Raw genomic sequence first — 20211 nt, forward strand, 5'->3', positions numbered from 1 at the left:
CCTACTAAGTCGACCAATCTTAAAAAAAAACATTTCATATCAAATCCATTAAAATGTCAAGTTTTAATAGTAGTTAATTATATACATATTGATTACAGAGTAAACTGAATAAAAACCATATATGAAAACCTCATGACAATTCTTTCAAGAAGAGTCCTTTGTCCATTGTCATAGTGAGATGTGTAATTGAATTTGATTAACACATGAAACTACAAAGATTGAATGAGCAAGCACATCTTGACAGTCAACAGTATTCTCAATGAAGATCGAAATCAGCCAACGAACTTGCTTCTGCCAATACGCAGCACAGTCAAAAGAACTAGGAAACTAACAAGCACTAGCAAGGCTTCTTGATCCTGGCCAAGAGTCTAAAAATTATGATCATCGTCAATGTGGCACAAACACAGGTGGAAACAACGGCTTAAAGAGGTAGCGCCAGGCTTGACTAATATTGAACTTCCATACTATTGCTATGTTAATCTACAAAATGCAATGTTATAAGATTTGTAAGAGCCACAAGATTTATTCAAGAACTTGAAACCTTCACACAGGATAATAAGCTTTAAAAGTTATTTCCCCACTAAGAGAACCCTCAAAACTAATGCTGATAAATAACATTGAAACAGTCCTTTTAAATTCAGTTTCATGTCTTACATGCAAATAAATGGAAACTTACTTAACAAGCTATTTGTTAATGAGCTAAAAATTGTTTCATTGCAGTCCTATTTTGCTTAACATTATATTTGCAAATTTCTCCAGTTAAAAGACCAATCTTTTGTGACCAAAAGGTACATCTAATATAAATCAAATCCTTTCAAGTTTATCAACAAAATGTTAGTGCTGGTAAGTAAAATATTTTATGGCAACATGTTCCACTGCTCTCCATTGTGTCATCTTAAAGTACCACTATTCCCACTAAAGGCTCAATGTTTTTGGTCTTGTCAATCAAAGCATCGATGCCGCCAGAATGTAACAAAGTTTGTGTGAATAGTGCACTGTTTGTGCCTAGTAACGTGGCCTCTTGAAATCTCCATGATCTCTTGAAGGTGGCTCACGTGAGCGTGCAGCAAGTCGATCTCGATCGACCATGTCACGATCACGTTCTCTGTCATTTTCAAACCTTGGCCTCTGAATGATTATTAATTAAAGTTCAATGATATTTTGATTGCAATGTTCATGGGATGATCCGTGAATCCAATGGACAACAGAGAAAATCCAAAAGGAAAGATATCCATGGTGGAAGATGGCAGCAAAAACAGAAAGCAAACATATCATTAGAACAAATCAAAGCAACATTATGGTGCTACTCTAGGTGTATTGCTATTTGACATGTTGAACACAACTTCTTGTACATTGTATCATGTATCCAAAGAAAGTATCATCACTCACTGTGAAGCAGAGTCGCATCACATTTGTCTTAGTTCTTCATGTCATTTTTAAAACACGCTTAACAAATAACTGACAATAGAGTACAAGTCGTGTAACAAAGTTTCTAGATGTATGCATGGACAAGGTAAGTTTTGAATGAAAACAAAACACTGACAAAAGATCCCTTCTTTGCTTTGATGTAACATGCACAAAAAAATCTTGGCCTTTAACATCCCCCCTTGAATAGCTTTCTCATTAGTGTAAAAGAAGACACAAGGCAATAAGATAATGGCGATTTTGAGATTCTCTTCTTTTGGTTCCTGTCTTAATTTAAAATGGCTCTAGACAGTTTTCAAGTTACTACCAAGAATGCCTTTCCTACAAATGGAATAAGCACTGTGCTGTTCTTTGAACTGAAAGCAGTTATTGCCCATATCTTGCTCATTTGGCCAGCTTGAAGCCTATCTTCTGAGAGGTAAGCTTGTTAATAAAACACTATATTAAACAAGTCAATTCTAGATGTGTACCTTACCATACATAAATTTCTTAAGCGATACAAACTTACGCAAATGATTGCAAAGCTCTTTAACTATACTATTCATAACAATGTGGTATTTAGGTCACATTTCTTGCATTTTGCATTGTTTTCTTTGAACAATTTGTAAGACATAAGAGCCTCTCATAAGCTGTCCACTGACTATAAACAGTTTTTTGCAAATAGCATTTCACATTCTGAAATCTAATAGGCAATTGACAAAACATCTCACTCAAATCTATGAAATGGATTGTCTCATCCATCTTGTAGCGTGGCAAAAAGTATTAATAGCACTGTGGCAAAAGCAACAGCTATTGTTTCACTTCTGACCTTGGTTCTTTTTATCAAGTGATAATATGTGATCTTTTCTAATGAAATTTCTGTTAACATCTAGTGTGCAAGTAGCAATCAACTGCTACATAGAAAACTGTTCTACACACGTGGAACACTTTTTACCCTAATCTATATTGCAGATTATTCAATGCAGATCCTAAAACATTTGAAAGTTACATTTTCAGAATTAAACTTTGTCAGGAGGCTACTTGTCCTCATTTACTACAAAAAGAAGACATGATTTCTTCTTTGCTAAGACAGACTTCCAGTTGGCAGATTGCATTCCTGGTTTTCCATGAAGCTGTTTTACCATTTCAATCAAGATAAAAAACAGTCCACAATTACTGACGAATATTAAATCCAAAACTTACCCCTCCATTAGGTCGCATGCCAGGTCCCATAGGTCCACGTGGGCCTCCAGGAGGTGGGCCTCCCATAGATGGTGGGCCTCTAGGAGGCATCATTCCTGGGCCCATTCTGGGAGGGTTCATCATGCCTGGCTGACGAGGACCAAAACCTGGTCCACCACGTCCTGATGGTCCACCACGTCCTGGTGGCCCACCACGTCCTGGTGGCCCTCCACGTCCAGGCGGCCCTCCACGGCCAGGTGGTCCTCCACGACCAGGTGGTCCTCCACGGCCAGGTGGTCCTCCCCGGCCTGGAGGCCCCCCACGGCCAGGAGGGGGGCCACCTGCACCCATTCCCCAATCTCCACCTGGAGGTCCCTGTTGGCAAGCACAATGTTCTTAAAGAGGCTACAAAACAGTGTGGTCATACAGAGACTGAAATGGTTTCCATTCAGATAGACTGGCTGTAGGTCAGTTTGTCTCAAAATCAGGTCTGCAGTGCTCAGAAATCCTTTGTGAATCATTAAACCATAATTTGGGTAAAAAGGACCATAACCCCAGATTCCTTTTAGAAACTAAGGCACTAAGAAAAATATAGTTTCCAGGTTGCCCATTGGGCTAGTTGGAGCATTGTTTGCTAGCAGAAAAGCCTTTCTTGATAGCTCTACTTCATCTGCAAACTAAAATTCAAGCCCAAAAATGTTACCCACTGGGCATGTGACAGACCAAATCGTAAAGCCTGACAGGAAAATCCAGTAGTCCCTCATTTATGGACAGTATTTTCCTTGTATGCTGTAATTATTGTAATATCAATGGGGCAAAGGATGCATGTAACCTACCTTAGAAGGCATTCCTGCTGGAAAGTTTGTATCCATTCGTCTTAAAGATTCCTGAAGTCAGATTGAATTGGTGGAAAAAGATAATGCTTCAATTATTTTACTGGATAATAATCGGACACTAACATGGAAACAGACCTCAACCAGTAGACTTAGCACTTAGAAAAACGTATTTCAACTACACTAGTTCAGAGAAAAAGTTGAAGAATGCTAGTTTGAGTGCAGTGGAACCCCGTTAATCAGGCCACCAAAGGGCCACAAAAATCTGGCCGTATTAATAGTGTGGCCGTGAAAAAGGGGTTCTGTAGATGAGAAAGTAAATAAGAAAGAACTTTTTTCAGGCCAGAATAAAACTGCCATAATAACAGGATGACCATATTAACGGTGGGGTTCCACCAAAACTCATGTGCAGTGCAATGCGAAAACTTCTTCTTGCACTGCAAATAAGCAAGATAAATCAATTCCTGAACTGTTTTTACTATTTAGCTGCTCAAGAGCTGCCCTACCTGCTCATGATTACCTGGTGCATCATGCACAAACAGTATTCTTCAATACTATTATTCAATACATGCATATGCCACATCAGAAATGGTTTATTGGCCAAGCCTAGTTGGTCAAGATGGCTGTATGTTGCATCTCAGTCCATAAAAAGGCCAATATCAAGCTATCATGACCTCAAGCCTGGTCAATAACCTATATATCGCAGAGGTCTGTGGTACACAGTAATGTTAGTCAGTAGCTGACATCTTTAGTTTACAGTGCAACTTCAATTTAATGAACCTCTATTTAATGAAGGCCTCAATTTAACTGACGATATTCTTCGACCCAGTAATAGTAAAATACACATGACAAAGAACCCTGATATAATTAAACCCAGTGATGGCGGATGTATACAAAAATCCCAAAAGATAAAGAAGCTGACCTGTAAGTACATATCTTCTTGTCTATGCCTCTGAAGCTCACGCTGCTGCTGCCTAAATAGCTCCTCCTTACGGCGAAGTTCATCTTCTCTGCGCTGCAGCTCATCCTGGAGACGCATTTCCTCCTGTCTCCTAGTAAACAGTGGACAACAAAAAATTAAACACTGGCAAGGATTTTAAGCAGTGTCCATTTGTTTCATTGTTTTCTTATCAAAACCTCTCTGGTGTAAATGTTGTGGCTCAATTTTACCCTTGGTACAAATCTGTTATTTTCCTTCGTTCTGGTGTACAATAAGATTGTTGTACTGTTACAATGTATTTGAAACAAAGGAAAATACCAAATTGTACCAAAGGTGATATTGGACCACAACAAATATTTATCACACTTTCATGCATACCAGTCAATCCAATATTTATGAAAGGAGAGCTGAATCTATCTCCCTTACCGCATCTCTTGTTGTCTCAACATCTCTTCCTTTTGACGTATCTCTTCAAATCTGCGCAATTCATCTTGACGGCGTTGAATTTCTATAAATGATAAAACCACTTTGTTAGCAACAAAAGAGAATGTTGTTATGGGTTACTTGTACCAGCTTGAAGTTTACATCTCTCAGAAGCCAAAACCTATGCATTAGTTTCTTCAGAAACTTCATACGGTAATTCCAATGTAAGACTCATCACCGAGATGCAGCTATTCCTCAACCAATTCCACTGAGGAGTTATAACATGCAATGTACATCTGATTTTTTTTTCGAAGTGTGTGTTTATTTATATTGTTGTTTTCAATTATTATCATAAACTGAGTTGGGTTTTCTACAATTTTATATTACTCCAAGAGTGATCATCACCTAGCTTTCCCTAACAACATCAACACATTTGTCAAGAAGACACATTAAAAGATCAAAAATAATACAAAATGCAATCATATTGACCAGAGGGAAGCAATGCTATGTAGTCATCAAGAACCAGACTTGTTCCTGATTTTTAGGGCAAGAAACATCTTATCACATCTGTGGAATATAGTCTTGCTCAAATCATGGAAGTTGCAAACAGAAAACCAAAATGTGAAAAAATATGATACTATTTGATCATTACATGTGATGCTATAAAGTGGTTTTTACATTCTTTAAGTTTTTAAGGCAAAAAATTGTCACACAGAAACCTTGTCTCATCAGCACAGCCTCATGTTCCTGTATGGCCTGATCCATTTCTGACTCTAATTTCTCCCGAGCTTCCTTGAACTGCTTATCCAGCGCTTCCTTCTGTGCCACTTCCATTTCTTCCAATGCACGCCATCTTTGTGCCCATTCTGACTCAAATGTGTTTGGTGCTACAAAGTGGGGCTGGGCTTCTCTTTCCCTGAAGTACAAATTTTAACCCTGTTCAGTGTCTTTTGTCAACTTACAGTGCCAAAACCCAAACCTAAAACATGCTAAGTATTTAGGATTCAGTAGCATCTCTCAGAAGCCAAATGGTATTCATTAGCTTCATCAGAAACTTCATACGGTAATTCCAAAAACAGCAATATCATCATCACGATGCAATACTCTTTAGATCGTTTGTTACTACAACTAGTTACACTACATAAGTACAGGACTTTGCAGTTCAACATACACATCATCATTTCAAAAGAAGAGTCACAGACATCTCTCTGACTAAAACTTGATTTTCAGTTTAAGACCTGTTGAAGTTACATTACAATGCATGTCTGCATCTGAAGGTTAATAGCACATCAGGGTGGAGCTTTCATCTAGTTGGCATAGCATAATGTGACTAAGAGTAGTACAACTCCTCCCCTTGCCTATCAAAGGGCCTGTCATAGCATTCACCCATTTCAGCCTCAGTCTATTTAAATACACCTGGGTGAAGACAAACACTGTGGGAGTAAAGTGTCTGGAAATCTGTGTTCAGAATCAAGGAGACACCATTCTGTATTTTCTGGGAGAGTATGTTCCTGGACCCCCTTAGAAAAGGGCACCTCCGGCGACGATTGTCAATCGGGGTAGCAATGATACTGAACATTCCTGCAGAGCCAAAATCAAATTCAAATAGGCCAGGATATAAATCAATGCACTGAAGATCCCTGTCCCATGTAGAGGACAAAACCTATGTTTCTGGGCAAATGCAATTTATCTACCAAAGATGGTCATGAATTCTAAATGATTGTGCCCTAGAAGTCAGCTCAATTTCTTACTTTTGAAAGGCAGGATTTCTTTTGATATGTTCATCTGAGATGCCATCCTCATCTTCCGTATGCTCTAACTGTTTAACAGACACAGGACGTGGTATCCTTGCAAGTGGAAAGAAACAGGGACATAAGGCACAATGCAAATATCAGGTTCAAAACAATTTATAATCAAAACCCAGACTCTCAGAAGCCAAAATTTATACACAGGTTTCATGAACCTCATACGGTAATTCCAATTTATACACATTTCATCACAGAGTCGAGATCCCAAATCACATTGAATTGGAAAATGGGTTAACAATCTTTGCAATCACACACAGTATTGGTGATTTCAATCTCCACAAGGAAACTAACAAAAAAGTTAATGCTCTTTTGAACACAGTTAAACAATGTCGTGATTTTCTGTAGGATTGACAAAAGATAAGCATTTTAATTACCTTCCAAGGAGAAATAATCCATCATTGATTTGTTGTAATGCTTGTTGAGCAGAGTTCTTTCTTGAGAACTCAACAATGCCATATCCTTTCGTTCTTCCCCTATCATCGCAAACAACAACAGCTCGCTCCACGTCACCAAACTGTGAAAATGCTTGATGCAAGAGTTCATTGGTGACTACTGGTCCAAGATTAAGTACTTTAAGAGCAGCGGCATGTGTTGCAAACCGTACCCGCACTGTCCTTCCCATGCGAAATGAACCATCGACTGCTTGCTTGGCAGTTTCTGCATTGAGACGTGTGTCCTGGCAAAAAAAAAAATTAACATTTCTTCACCACACAAAAAAGTAGAACTGTGCTAAATGTTAAGTACAGGTGAACACTCACATTCCGGTAAAGCATTCTCTAATTTTGTTTATCAATTGATTTCTATTAATTTTTTTTACTATTTATCTCTTTTCACTTTATTTTTTGGTTTGGCCAATGACGATGAATGAAAATTTTGTGGTGAAATATAACTGCAAATAACACTTGGCTAAAATAATGCTGGGTAGAGCCCAGTTATCACTACTGGTAAAAGAAGGTGTACATTATAAACACTGAGAAAGCACAAGGATTGAAATATCTTGATCTTTGTGCCTTCATGTATTTATCCACTTCGTGTTTGCACTCAAGTTGCCAACCGTCCTGACCAAACAAGCTTGGTCAGTAACGTATGCATGGTCAATTTGAATTGTTTACACAACGGTTTTCATAATAATGTATGTATTACACATTTTACATATATTGTGATACATACTTTAAGTGCCTTCAAAATTATATATTCAGAAGTATGGCTAATATACTAACCATTCTGACAAAGCCAAATCCTTTGTCCTTGTTCACAAACACCTCTGCCACCTCTCCATACTTTTCAAACATTTCTCTCAGTTCGGTTTCTTCACAGTTCAGCAAGTTCCCCACGAAAAGTCTGCATCGACCAGAAAACTTCCTTTCTTTGGATTTAGGTTCCTTGGATTTGTGAGAATTCCAGTTACCCGCATTGTTACCTTTTGAAACCGGTGATTCAGACGGCTTGCGAGGAGGTTTTTCTGGTGCTTTACTGTCTTTTGAACTTGCTGTATTCGATTTAGACGACTCCGACGCGGTGGTCTTCTTCGCGCTGGTTTCCGAGTCTTTCTCCTCGGTTTTTATCGTGATAAGTTCACGAGAGTTCGGTTTTACCGTCTTGTCTTTTGAGTAAGGTGAACTAGACGTTCGCCTAGGCGACCTAGAGCGAGAGCGAGTCGCCGGCATGCTACAAAAGTTGACGAGAAACTGGGTGCTTCGAAAAGCCAGACAGCTGTCTCACGAAGATGGCGTCGAACGAAAGAACAAACCACGTGGTGGAACTGACAAGTATCCCAGAGTGCCTTGCGAGGTCACGAGGGTGAAGCTTGCAGAAATGGCCGCAAAGATAGCCTTGAAGTGCGTAATATAAAACTCGGGCAAATCGAGTGTTTATTTTTTTGTTGATTCCGATTTCTCTGCTGGCTACGGTTTCAATAAACATTGCCTTTTCTTTTTGTCTAAACAGGATAGCCCCTGTGCTGGAAAACAAAGAACGCGAGGAAGTTTTGGATCACGAGGTAGACGATCTCAGCGCAAGTGACGACGAGGTTAGAAAAATTTGTCCGAATTAGTGCTAAAGATGCAGACTTGCTGTGACATTAATCTTTTAAGTTCCCTTTTAGAACTGATCGGCCCGTGATTGAAGTCTTTAATTGGTTATTTGTGGATTGTTTAAGCTTGGTTTTCCACGCGATTAACTTGGTATATTGCACTTCCATTTCGTACAAACCCGCAATTATGGCATAATAAAGACATATTGTGGACTTCGACACGTGGGCCAAAATACGATGTTTTGGTGACATAACTTATGAAGACGAAAGTAGTAAAGCTGATAGTGACAGAACATGAAATATACCAAGTGCTTGTGAAAATAACAAACGTATAAGATGTAATTTGATACACTTAGCTGTGATAAGTCCAGTGAATGTTACGTAACCTTAATAAACACTTAGCACCCACTTCGTTGTAGAGCTAACACAGTTCTACTTAACCCCAATTACAATCTTCCGATTTGAACTTCTAACAAATTCCCTGCCAAGGGCGGAAGATTCCATCAAACTGAAGGGTGATCAAGAAATTTCCAAAGGAGGGTAAGGAGGGGATGGCTTTCTCGAGCAACTAACTGGCACAATGAAATTGAAAGCCAAGTATAACCATTACAGGGCAGAAGAAAACCTAGGTCCAATTTCCTGGGGTGAGTAAATAATTTTTTGCTCTTGAGCAAGTGAAAATGGAAGTTTCTGAGGACCAGTGGACGAGTGAAACGAGCCTCGGTAGTCTTTTTAGATAATTTCCAATCAAAAACAATGTCAAAACTGGAAACTGCAAGATGGGCAAAATATGAGTTGGAAGCAGGGATTTCTTTAAAATCCCAGCATACTTTGTATCTGACACGACATTTGTGTCACTGTCCAGTATCTTTCACCAAGTTCGGTACCAGTAAGCTCATTTTGTTATAGTCGACTATCACTGACTATAGACAGTACCCATTAAATGGTGTAGTCGATAAGGTATGAACATTGTGTGCCTATTGGGCAAGTAATATTTCAGTGGGGCAACTGAAAACTGAAATGAACTGGTCCACTGGGCAACTGGATTTCAAATTTTTTTCCTATCCTGCATCAGTTGCAAGTTCTGGACTTGTTCTAAAATAGTATAAGCAAGAAGAATTTATTATTTTTGTTTCATTTCATGGTACCACAGAAATAAATTTTCTTCTCTTTACACAGAAAGATAGTGGAGATGAAGGAAAACATGAAAATCTCCTACAGGCAATCAAGTCATTGTCATCCAGTGGAAAGAAGAAGTATGTTTACTTGAAGTCAAAGTTAAATCAAAATACAGTGCTAGTAAAAATAAAGCTGTTTGTATCCTTGTGGTTCAAAGGCCTGCTGATTAACTCGAGTTTGGTTAGCAGTTTTCTATTGCTCTAGGATGGAATGCTGGTGCATTAGCCTTGGTAGCACAAGAGTTTTTTCGCATAGGGCATATGAAAACTTAGGGAAGAGCAAACATTTAGGAGGAGGGGAAACAGAGATGAGAGGGGGACGCTTGCCTGCAAACCTAAATACAATAGTTGAACAGTTCCAGAAGATATCCATGACCACTGCAAGGAGTGTTACTTGAAATTCTGAAGTAGATGTTGGATGTGGGTTGCTTCTCCCCTCCTTGATCAGTTATTTGCTCTCACTTCAATGATTGTGGACCCAAAATGCAAAAATGTTTGATAGAAGGTAGCCTACAAATGCAGACATATTTAAGCTACCCCAAGTCACTCCACTATATTTACCAAATTACCCCAATATACTTTGTAGCACCAGTTGGTATCCATTTAGTTTATTCCTGAGGTTAACTGTGTTGATAACTTATTCTTGTAGTGGTACAAGGTCACATATTTGTATATTTTGCAGTTGTATGGTTATCAATTTTGCTGACGTGATAAATATGTTTTTTTTAACAGGCAAAGGACATTAGGCCAACGATCAGAGCCAAATAAGACAGTGTCTGAGTTTCATTTAAGTGCTGTTAAAGGTACTCTTTGGTGAACACTATCCAGTTTATAAACTGTAGTTCCTTGGAGTAAAATTACCTCACCCAATGCTCTCTTGTCCAGAAATAATCCCATCCATGTCACCTTAACCTGATACCAGGGATTAAAATATATATTAGCTCTCAATAGCTTTGGATAAAAATATTTGTTAATTAGCAGACCATGTATCCTTAAAAACCTTTTGTCTGTATTTATATCATCTTCAGCCTTTTCAGTCCAGATCCTTGCAAGAAACTTTTAATAACTCCAAGAAGGCAATCTAGCTCACCTCTGAGACAGATTTTATGTTTTGCTTTAGTGACACAAGTGGTTAATACAGTGTATAAAAAATTATGCTAAATTTACTTAGTCAGTAAATAATCAGTATCTTAGCAAATCACTTCAGATAATTTATCATCTTTCAGGGCTCGGAAAAACACTTGAATTCTAGCTTGCCCTTAGGACAAGTATCTCTCAAATAGTGCTTGCCCTGGGCAAGTCTCAGTTTGCTCTTTTAATGATTTAGTTGACAGACAACTTGCCTGATCCTTTGCCCGGGGGCAAGTGACAATGAAACATTACTTGCCAAGAAGGAAAACCTACTTGTCTCGGACTACCAGAGAGCACTTTTTTTGAGCCCTTATCTATGAAATAAATGCATTAATTAAGCAATAGGTGGTAAGTAGGTTCATGATTTTTATTCCTGCAGATAGCAAGCAACAAGTTGACTTAAATGATCTCATTGGATCTTTGAACAAAAGCAATGAGTATGGCAATCTCAAGAAAAAGTTGGTAAGAAAGTAATCTCAGTGCTAAATATTTTATCAATTTTTTACAATAAAAACTTGTTTATATCAGCTCTCTGGAATGGTAAAATGGGAAACAATGGACAGCAGTCCTCATGAGCACTCATACCAATTGACTTAAGATGGTCTGACTATATGTGGCTAAATTTAATTAATACTTGGATGAACTCTAGACAAATGCAGGCGTAGGCTGTTGCTTCCACTTTGTTGTGGAAAATGTGCACTTGCCAACTAATCTGATACATGTACATAAAGCCCACCAAAAATTGTTCTTGCTTCAAAGTTCGAAAGGTACATATTATAATACATGTAGCTGCACTGTTTAGTTTTTCACGTGTTCATTTATTTCCTCAGAAAGACTAGATCATGATTACATTAGTGAAACAAAACTGTGCATTGATTGACTTTGTAACAAAAAAAAAAACTGGCGCAAATACTTGAAGTAGCTGTTAGTACCTGGGAAAAGCACTCCCTTGATATACTGCAGCGTTCATAACTGCTGCAGCTATTTTTATTACAATGGTTAATTAGTTTTTTCATTCCATCATATTTCAGGACAGTATGCAGAGAAATTCAGGGACTCTTGATGTTCCTTTACCAAAGCCAGAGGCACAGAAAGTAAGTCAAATATATTGTTTAATACCCCCCCCCCCCCTGATCAAATGCAGCATGCAACAGAGTGAACTTCAGTGCTTCAATCCATAAATCAAAATTAAAAGAGTTATTTTTGCATAATTGCCAACATGACAATGCCAATCCAAAATTCATCCTAGAACTTGAAATATTTGCAAGGATGTATAGAAAAGTTTATTTTGATTTTTGTGTGTGTTGCTAAAGAACACAATTATAGATAAACCTAAAAGGTTACAAAGTATGATGTTGTTGAAGATATTTTTGCTACTCTAATTCTCCAATCTTTGTTTCTCCAGATTCAACGTACTATCGCATATGGAGAAACCAAGAAAGATATTGAGAAGTGGACACCAACTGTAAAAAAGAACAGAGAGGTAACAAATGTTCAGTTGTTTTGAAATCAGAGATCTGTTCTTTACAAGAATTCTGTCAGCCATTATAAGTGTACATTTTAGTAACAACTCCTCCTTTTGGTAGAGATTGTAATTGTCTGTTTTGATATGTGTTTTCAGGCTGAACATTTGTCATTTCCACTTAAACCATATGAACCACCTGTGCCAACACTGAGAGGTTTAGCAGTAAATTTCAAGGTAATAAGTAGTTTTAAAAAGGTGTAGTGTAATAAATGTATAACTGCATCTTAATGTTAACTTAGTGTGCAAGTTCTCTTAATCTAATGTAATTTGTCTTTAGGAAAAGTAAGTGATGATTTTGCCTATTGGATTTACAAACTCAAGTTGTAAATCATATACAATGTAGATCCAGCATGTACATAATTTTTTGTGGTTCATCAAAAGCTTGAATATGTTAGGTCATAAGTGTTTTCAGTGGGTTTTCTTCTGTGTTCCAGTTTTTAGCCACTTAATTTAACATACATCTTATTTTATTTATTTATTTATTTTTTTTGTACTTGAGCTTGTTGATATTGGCAAATGGTCAGATCTTTATTATCTGAGCAACTTTTGAAAGTATTCTCTAAACACCAGGAACTGATTTTGGGACTTCAAATAATGGCTGGTCAACGGAGGATGTCCGGTCAAAAATAGGTTTTGTCCGGTCAAATCCTTAGATGGCCAGACAATTTGTCTGGTCGTTTACACTCGTAAGGAAAAAATTTAGAGTTTCGTGTTTTAAATATTTAAAGGTTCAATATTATTGGCGTTTGTGAAAAAGGAGGGAAAAAGGCGAATACTTAACTACCAGACCAAGAACTTTTAATACATGATTCGTAATAGTCATAAAATTTCCGGCTATTGTTGCAAATTTTCACACAAATGTGATAATGATTTTGCTGTACCATGGGTTCCATTTTTCCTGCATTGAGATCGATGCTCGTGTACAATAAAATGCTTTGAAAATTTACTTGTTTCATATTTAAACATCATGCGAAGGGGGGAGGGGGCACTTTTATAGTGATAAGATGTAATCACTGTTTGTCCTGCCAAAAATGGGGTATGTCTGAGCAAAAATAGGTTTGACCAGACAATTTGACCGGCACCAGCTGGGAAATTATTTAAAGCTCTGGATTTACAAAAAGTTGGTGGATTGTGGTTGGTCAAACGGTACAAAACAAGTGAGTGGTACTTTTATTTCAGTATGAAGTGACCTACATGTAGACGGCATGGTCTACTGTTATTTCCTAAGTGTATCTTACAATTGAGGGTCACTGCTTCTGATTGTTAGGAGAGGTTTGTGGATGTTTCAGTTTTGTTGTTGCACGTGGCATAAGGGCAGCCACCCCTTTTACAGAGGGTTGCTCCCCTTATGCCTCATGTGACAACAATGTGCTCTAAGTATATCATGACATTCTCTACCTTGACATATGCATGCTACAGGGTTGACATTAAGAGCTGTGACCCGTAACACCTGTTAGGCTGAGTAAGCTTGATTTTCCTCCGATGCTGCGAGTGAAATTGCCTGTTGATAGAATTCAACCACAAAGTAACGAGTTTGCTACGGGTGTGGAGAATGAGGCTGCAGGTGACTCAAAACTTAATGACAGTCCTGCGTACTATCCCATGCTTTATGCTAGGAGCATGGTTTAGCTTTGGGTTGCTGATTGGTTAGTTTTTAAATTATTATTTATTTTTTTACCTTCAGCTCATACTAGCTATTACAAAACTGCTATGTTAATTGTACAGTTTGGGTGCATGGTGAATACTGATATGTTTCTGTTACTGTATTCTATCAAATTATCGTAACTTCAGCCCCGTACACCTCTGGAGGAAGAAGTTGCTGCCGTCTTGAGAGGAAGTGCTCATGTTCTTGAGCGGAGTAACAAGGAGCTGACAGCAGAAGAAGAGAAAGCATTACTGGCCATGGACTTAGAGGAGGTACCTGTACTGGAACACACTGAAATGAATCACATGCCTTTTAAGAAACTGGTCCGTTCTCATCCCCATGGGCCGCACTCCTTTTGGTCAGCACCTAGAATCGTGACCTCTGGCCAGACCCGAACATGCGCAGAATTTTCGTTTTGTATTCTCAGCCAATCAGATTTGTCACATTTGATGGAGAGTCCATGAATCGTGGACTTCTGGTGTTGGACTGGCTGAAAGGTTGCAATTCTTGGTGCTGACCAAAAGGAGCGTGGTCTCTGGTGACGAGAATGAAATTGGTCAAATCCAAACTTACTGTCAAAACCCTTCCTAGTTAGGTAATTCTTCTTTCACCCATTCAATTAGAATTGAAATTTGATGTGGTTTGCTCTTAACCTCAGCGCTCTCAGGACCGAAAGTTTGAATACCTGCACATCCTCACGTAAAGCAGTATGACTAGTGGTCAGGCTTTTAGCCAGAATTTGAAAAGTGGCCGTCCATAATGTGCTATAGGTCCTGCTCAAATGAGTAATTTATAAGGCAGCACATGAAAAATAAAATAACTTCCTTTAGAAAGTGGCCGTCCACAGGATGCCTGGACACCCATCTGGCTTGAAGCCTGCTTGTGGTTCATTTCTTACCAAGTTACATCTCATCTCTTTTTCAGGCAAAGGAGAGGAGACATGAACTTCAGAAGCTGCGAGCACTCCAGTCATATTACGAAACAAAATGTCGCAGGATGAAGAAAATCAAAAGCAAAAAGTATGTTTCCAAGTGAACTTCCAGGTGTGCAATGGAAGGTGTAGGACTCATCTCAACATAACATAAATTTACAGATCAGCATTTAACATTCTGACTCATTGTCAACAAGCTCTTACATGTAGCTAGATGGCCACACAGGCCTCCTGTGGACATCCACTTTAAAAGGAATTTTTGTGTGTGTTACTCTATAAATTGTTAGCATGAGTTGATCCCAGCTAGCCAATTTTGAGCACCCACTTTTCAATAGCACAAGTCACAGTGCATCATCAAGCATAGAGAAGCTTGGAATAAGGAAAATTTACAACATTTTGATGCACTGCCAAACTCTCAATAAAAAGTAAAGGAAATGTTTGTCAGTAAGTAAGGAGAATTAATGATTTGATAATGGGACTGCATTAACTAGAAATATTTGTGTTGTATCTTGATGATGATGATTATGATGATGCAAAGAGGTTGAGCAGTCCAGGTTTTAGCCTTGGCCAGGATCTTAGTGTTGTGATCTTAGGCAATTTACTCTAACAGTGCCTCAATCTCCACCCAGATGTACTACGATTATCAGTTGAGTAAGGTGCGATGGAGCTTTGGTGATGGAGTTTTGGACTTAAAATTACAGTGTTGCCATGGGCAACTTTCCTTGTTTCCAATGGTGACAATATCATTGCCTGCAATTTCACTTGCTTTACTGTCAATGACATCAAAGGCCGAAAAGTTGCCACTGGAAATGGAGCCAGTTGCTTGTGACAACAACACAAGTTTAATGTTAAAACCTGGTCACCTAACTTTCTTTGCACCTTTCTCAACTGATAATTATTGTAGTTTAATTGGGCTAAACCTTCTAACTGTGTCAGCTCCTGCAAGATAAGATGTTTTTATGATGAACCATAAAAATCTTAAAACTGATATTGAGAGATATAAACTTTAGTTCTTGCACTGAGGACAAAATGGTTACACAAGTTTGTGGTGTTTGTACAAGGTATCACCGGGTGAAAAGAAAAGCCGAGAAGCGTGCTGCAGGAAAGATGGCAGGAGAAGATACAAATGAAAATGCTGAGGAGGCTTTGGAAAAAGCTGACAGACTGCGAGCCATGGTGAGAAGTTACCTTTAATTCCATCATTGATCAGATGTAAACTTTTCTCAACTGGCAATAGAACAGTGAAACCTCTCAAGGAGAGTTGTAATGAGTGTCACAAATCTCCCATTGTATTCTTTAAATAACATTATTCCTCTAAGTAGTCTCCTAAATTTTACTATCAGCTGATCTTTTGTTACATGTTTTTCAACCAAGATCTACCAATTGACAAGGCTTAATAGTGGAAAACATTCATTTTGTATGTTGTGTAACTACTTGTTTTGTACTGTTTAGGAACGTGTGTCACTGAAGCATCGCAACACTTCCAAGTGGGCAAAACACCTGATTGCCAAAGGAGGCAAGAATGCAGATGTAAGTTGTTTAGTTGTATTTTACAAATAATTCCTCTCAAAAACCTGATGTTTTCATCTGCTCTTACCTAGATGCTGGTAGATGCACTTTGTTCTTTACAGTCACTTTTTTCAGTTGGCTTTCTGGTCCTTGTTTAAAGCGTTGCTCCTGTACCCACTAGCAAATGCATACCCCTAGCACCTTATGAACAGGGCATGGGTGGGCATGGGTCTCACATTGTCTCTCCCCATCCAGGAGTATAAATGGGTTCTGGCAAAATGTTGGGGCAAGCTGAGAGAATGCTGACCCTTGATAGAACTTGTGTAAAGAAGTAGTTTGTTCCACATCTTCAGGCCAAGAAACTACTGCAGGAACAACTGCGTATTAGCAGAACCTTGACGGAGAAAACTGCAGAGTCAGAAAGTGATGAAGAGATGGAGGCACCTGCAGAAGATGGAGGTTTGGAAGATGATGAAGACAAGTCAGACACCTATGGAAGTCTCTTAACGTCCGAGGATAATCCGTGGAAGTTAGACACTGTTGGGATGCTTCATCAAGAGACCTCGTCAAGCCTGGACAATGGTAATTTGTACAGTTAGGTGCTTACGTTGTTAAATTGTGGTCTGAGTTAAGTGGTATGTAAACAGAAATACAGGGTGAGAGCCATTATCATTCCAAATTTTAATCATGATTGTCCCTGAATTTTATGACTCAAATTCCTACTGAAGGAGTACTACAATCGAATAACAATCATTCATTAAATAAATCTGATTGATTCTCTGTGCACTTAAATTTGTTGTCAGCTTGGAGACTGTGCTTGTGGGAGAGTGTTAGTGCGCTCATCTCTGGATCAAGTGGTCCAAGTTTGATCCCTGGCCATGGATATTGCATTGTGTTATTGGGCAAGACACTTAACTCTCACAGTCCCTTTCTCAATCCAGCTGTGTAAATGGCTACTGACAAATGATGGCATCCCATCCAGTGGAGGGGATTAGAAATACTCCTAGTCACTTCATGCTATGGAAACTGGGATAAGCTCAGGCCTGATGGGCCACTTGACTGGAATGCAGACTTTACCTTTGGAGTGCGAATACTGTATGTGCGGTTCTCACATAATTTTTCCTGGCAGTAAAGGACCAGAGATAATGGCTGAAATTCAGACCATTTTAAAATGTACGAAATAATAGTCTTGGATGGTAATTTTACCAGGACTGGCCTTTTTCCTCATCTACATAACCTGTCGTCATGATTATGGAGTAAGTTTAAGTGGTGTTTATGTCTTATTAGATTCTTCAACTAAGCTCCATCGGCTTGAGGCAATCAGAACAGAGGATGCAGGAAACAAGGATGAAGATTCAGAACATGGTGAAAATGTGGAAGAAGATAGTGAGGAAGAATTTGAATTACAACCTGTCAGTCTCAAAGAGAAAGTGACAAAGAAGTCAAAGAAAACGAATGAAATTGAAGGAAAAAGGAAGAAGAAAAAGCGCAAGTCGGAAGGGGATGAATTAGAAGTGACTGCAAAGAAAAGTAAAAAGACTGAAAAAACTAATAAAGATTCTAGAAAGACTGCTAAAGAAGGCAAAAAAGTGGGCATGAAAAGGCTTACTTCTAAATCAAAAGACAAGTTTGAAACTCAAAACGTAACTGAGAACACGATTCTGGATGAATCTGGAAGTGGTGCATGGACTAATTCTACTGTGGACATTAGTCAAAAAAGTGAAAAGAAAATTAGTCACACAGAACAAAATGGTACAGCTCTTTCAAAAGATATTCGTGTGGATCCAAAGAAAGTCTTCAGGATTGAAGATCATGGACAGGAAGTTGAGGGTGATGAGAGTGAATCACTTCAACTGAAACGAATCGATATTCAACAAGCATTTGCTAATGATGATGTAATGGAAGAATTCGTGAAGGAGAAGAGTGACATCGAGGATGCAGCCAAACCAAAGGATGTAGATCTGAGTCTTCCAGGCTGGGGGACCTGGGCAGGAGTAGGAATTAAGCCATCGGAGAAAAAGAAAAAAGTTTTCACGAAGAAAGCAGACCCCGCCCCACCACGGAAAGACAAGAATTTGTCACATGTGATTATCAACGAAGAGAAGAGCAAGCTTTTTAGTAAGAATCAGGTAAGGAATGGTGTCAGATTGTGAAATCTAAAACCTTTCATGAACAAAGAAAAAATCCCAGACACATGTGCATTGTGGGCCTGTTTTTCGTGAAGACGTTTTGAAACACAGTGATCATTGGTGTCGTTTTCTCAGACATGACTGATACTGGGTGATCATACATGGTAGGGCTCCCGCTGGTCACACTTCTCCCAGCTTTGATTGCATTGCCAATCAATGTATAAAGCAATAGGCCACATTCGTATTCCCGGTATTGGACTGGAACTAGCTTGCAAGTGAGGCTAATGCGGGGACTTTTTTCAAATGCAAATGACATTAATCTCTTTTTAATAAGATTCCCCCGCATGAGCCTCAGTTGCAAGCTAGTTCCAGTCCAGTACCGAGAATACGAATATGGTCCATTGCTGTCGGCCAGGACTGAGTAAATTGTATATCTACACTGGTTAAAATGTAAGCGGAATACTAGTATACCTTTTTAGCTTGGGTGGTTTTCCCATTTCAGACCACGCGATTTCCTTTAGGGAATTGTTCTTTTGTCAGTCTAAAAATTATTCATTCATATAAACGCGACACGACATTTGGAAAATTTGGAAGCAAGAATTCTCAAGAGTATTATCACATGGTCTGAAATGGATTGAGAAACCTCTAGAATGATTTTTTTTTGGCCAGAAAAAAAGTAACCCTGACTGGCTGAGATTGTTTGTGTCAAAATTTACAGTGAAGATCAGCAACTTCGACAACTTTTTGACGTCTCTTTTTCTCACAGTTATCTGGTGGTTTCCGTTGAAATCCGCAAATTTCATGACCTATGGGAGGCAGGGATGTCAATTGTCATTTCTTACTGTTGGAGCAAAAAATTGGATTGTTATATATTTATTGGTTAAATCTTGTTGTTTTTACGCAGGTTTCTTCTGTCCCACACCCATACGGAAGCCACGTGCAGTTTGAACGGAGCATGCGCAATCCTGTGGGAAAACACTGGAACACAGGCACAACTGTCAATCAGTTGACAAAACCACGTGTCGAGACTCTGATCGGTACAATTATAGAACCCATCAAAGCGATCAAGGAAATCAAACGAAGGAAACCGGAAGATAGGAAAAACAACAAGAAGGGGAAAGAGTCTTCGGGAATTAAAATTCATAGTTGACAAGCGTTGTCTTACTGACTGCTGACTTGGGATGCCAATTATCAATAAAATCCTCAAACGTAAAGGAAATTTATTAGCCTATTTCATCCCCAGCTACAATCCCCGACAAAAGTCTTGGCACGCTTGTCCACTTTTGTAATATCTGTCAGGGAAATTTATCAGTTCGTCTCCTTCCCCTTTCAATGTTGTTTATCGTGATGAAGTCGTCATTGCTCGTTTGCAACATTGTCGGGGTATTGTTCCAAAAATAGCTCCTCAACGCATTTTCGTGCTATCTGATCCAGGTGTGCCAAGGACTTATGTCGTAGACTGTAATCCATTGGTTCTCCTCGCTTTTCTCTCGATATCCCAGTTGTGAATGTGCACAGTTAACCATGACTCCGAAACCCTG

General features: G+C 38.8%; 2 protein-coding genes across 8 annotated transcripts in view; one reads left to right on the top strand and one right to left on the bottom strand.

Moving 5' to 3' along the window:
- Window positions 1-8257, bottom strand: part of LOC110044414 (uncharacterized) — a 20828-nt gene extending 12571 nt beyond the window's left edge. For 6 of the 7 annotated variants that reach the window (XR_016205692.1, XR_016205693.1, XR_016205695.1 and 3 more), the window contains exons 1-8: window positions 7811-8257; window positions 6965-7266; window positions 6534-6629; window positions 5502-5698; window positions 4786-4867; window positions 4342-4471; window positions 3423-3473; window positions 2608-2961 (exon numbers count right to left, since the gene is read on the bottom strand). Coding sequence is in view for 1 of the 7 variants with exons in the window: in XM_020749958.2 (XP_020605617.2) it covers window positions 1006-1128; window positions 2608-2961; window positions 3423-3473; window positions 4342-4471; window positions 4786-4867; window positions 5502-5698; window positions 6534-6629; window positions 6965-7266; window positions 7811-8257 (1782 nt within the window). In the remaining 6 variants the exon portion in view is untranslated. Of the gene's footprint in view, window positions 1-44; window positions 1129-2607; window positions 2962-3422; window positions 3474-4341; window positions 4472-4785; window positions 4868-5501; window positions 5699-6533; window positions 6630-6964; window positions 7267-7810 lie in introns of those variants that run through there. The other variant, XM_020749958.2, reaches the window with a different exon arrangement.
- On the top strand, window positions 8256-19889 carry LOC110044415 (U3 small nucleolar RNA-associated protein 14 homolog A-like). Its single transcript, XM_089283316.1, has 15 exons — window positions 8256-8428; window positions 8538-8619; window positions 9802-9878; window positions 10533-10603; window positions 11311-11393; window positions 11963-12025; window positions 12337-12414; window positions 12553-12630; window positions 14248-14373; window positions 15026-15120; window positions 16094-16208; window positions 16485-16562; window positions 16895-17123; window positions 17829-18670; window positions 19575-19889. The coding sequence occupies exons 1-15, from the start codon at window positions 8256-8258 to the stop codon at window positions 19818-19820; spliced, it is 2436 nt and encodes an 811-aa protein (XP_089139442.1). The 3' UTR covers window positions 19821-19889.
- Window positions 19890-20211: the final 322 nt, after the last annotated feature.

Source organism: Orbicella faveolata, unplaced genomic scaffold (genome assembly GCF_042242905.1).
Source record: "Orbicella faveolata isolate gen_17 unplaced genomic scaffold, um_ofav_v1 contig_12, whole genome shotgun sequence".
NCBI classification, from domain to species: Eukaryota; Metazoa; Cnidaria; class Anthozoa; order Scleractinia; family Merulinidae; genus Orbicella; species Orbicella faveolata.

Coding starts and splice junctions, on each gene's coding strand:
- LOC110044415 (XM_089283316.1), top strand. CDS start 8,256: ATGCTACAAAAGTTGACGAGAAACTGGGTGCTTCGAAAAGCCAGACAG. Junction 14,374..15,025: donor TGGCCATGGACTTAGAGGAG/GTACCTGTACTG, acceptor TCTCTTTTTCAG/GCAAAGGAGAGGAGACATGA. Junction 17,124..17,828: donor CTCGTCAAGCCTGGACAATG/GTAATTTGTACA, acceptor ATGTCTTATTAG/ATTCTTCAACTAAGCTCCAT.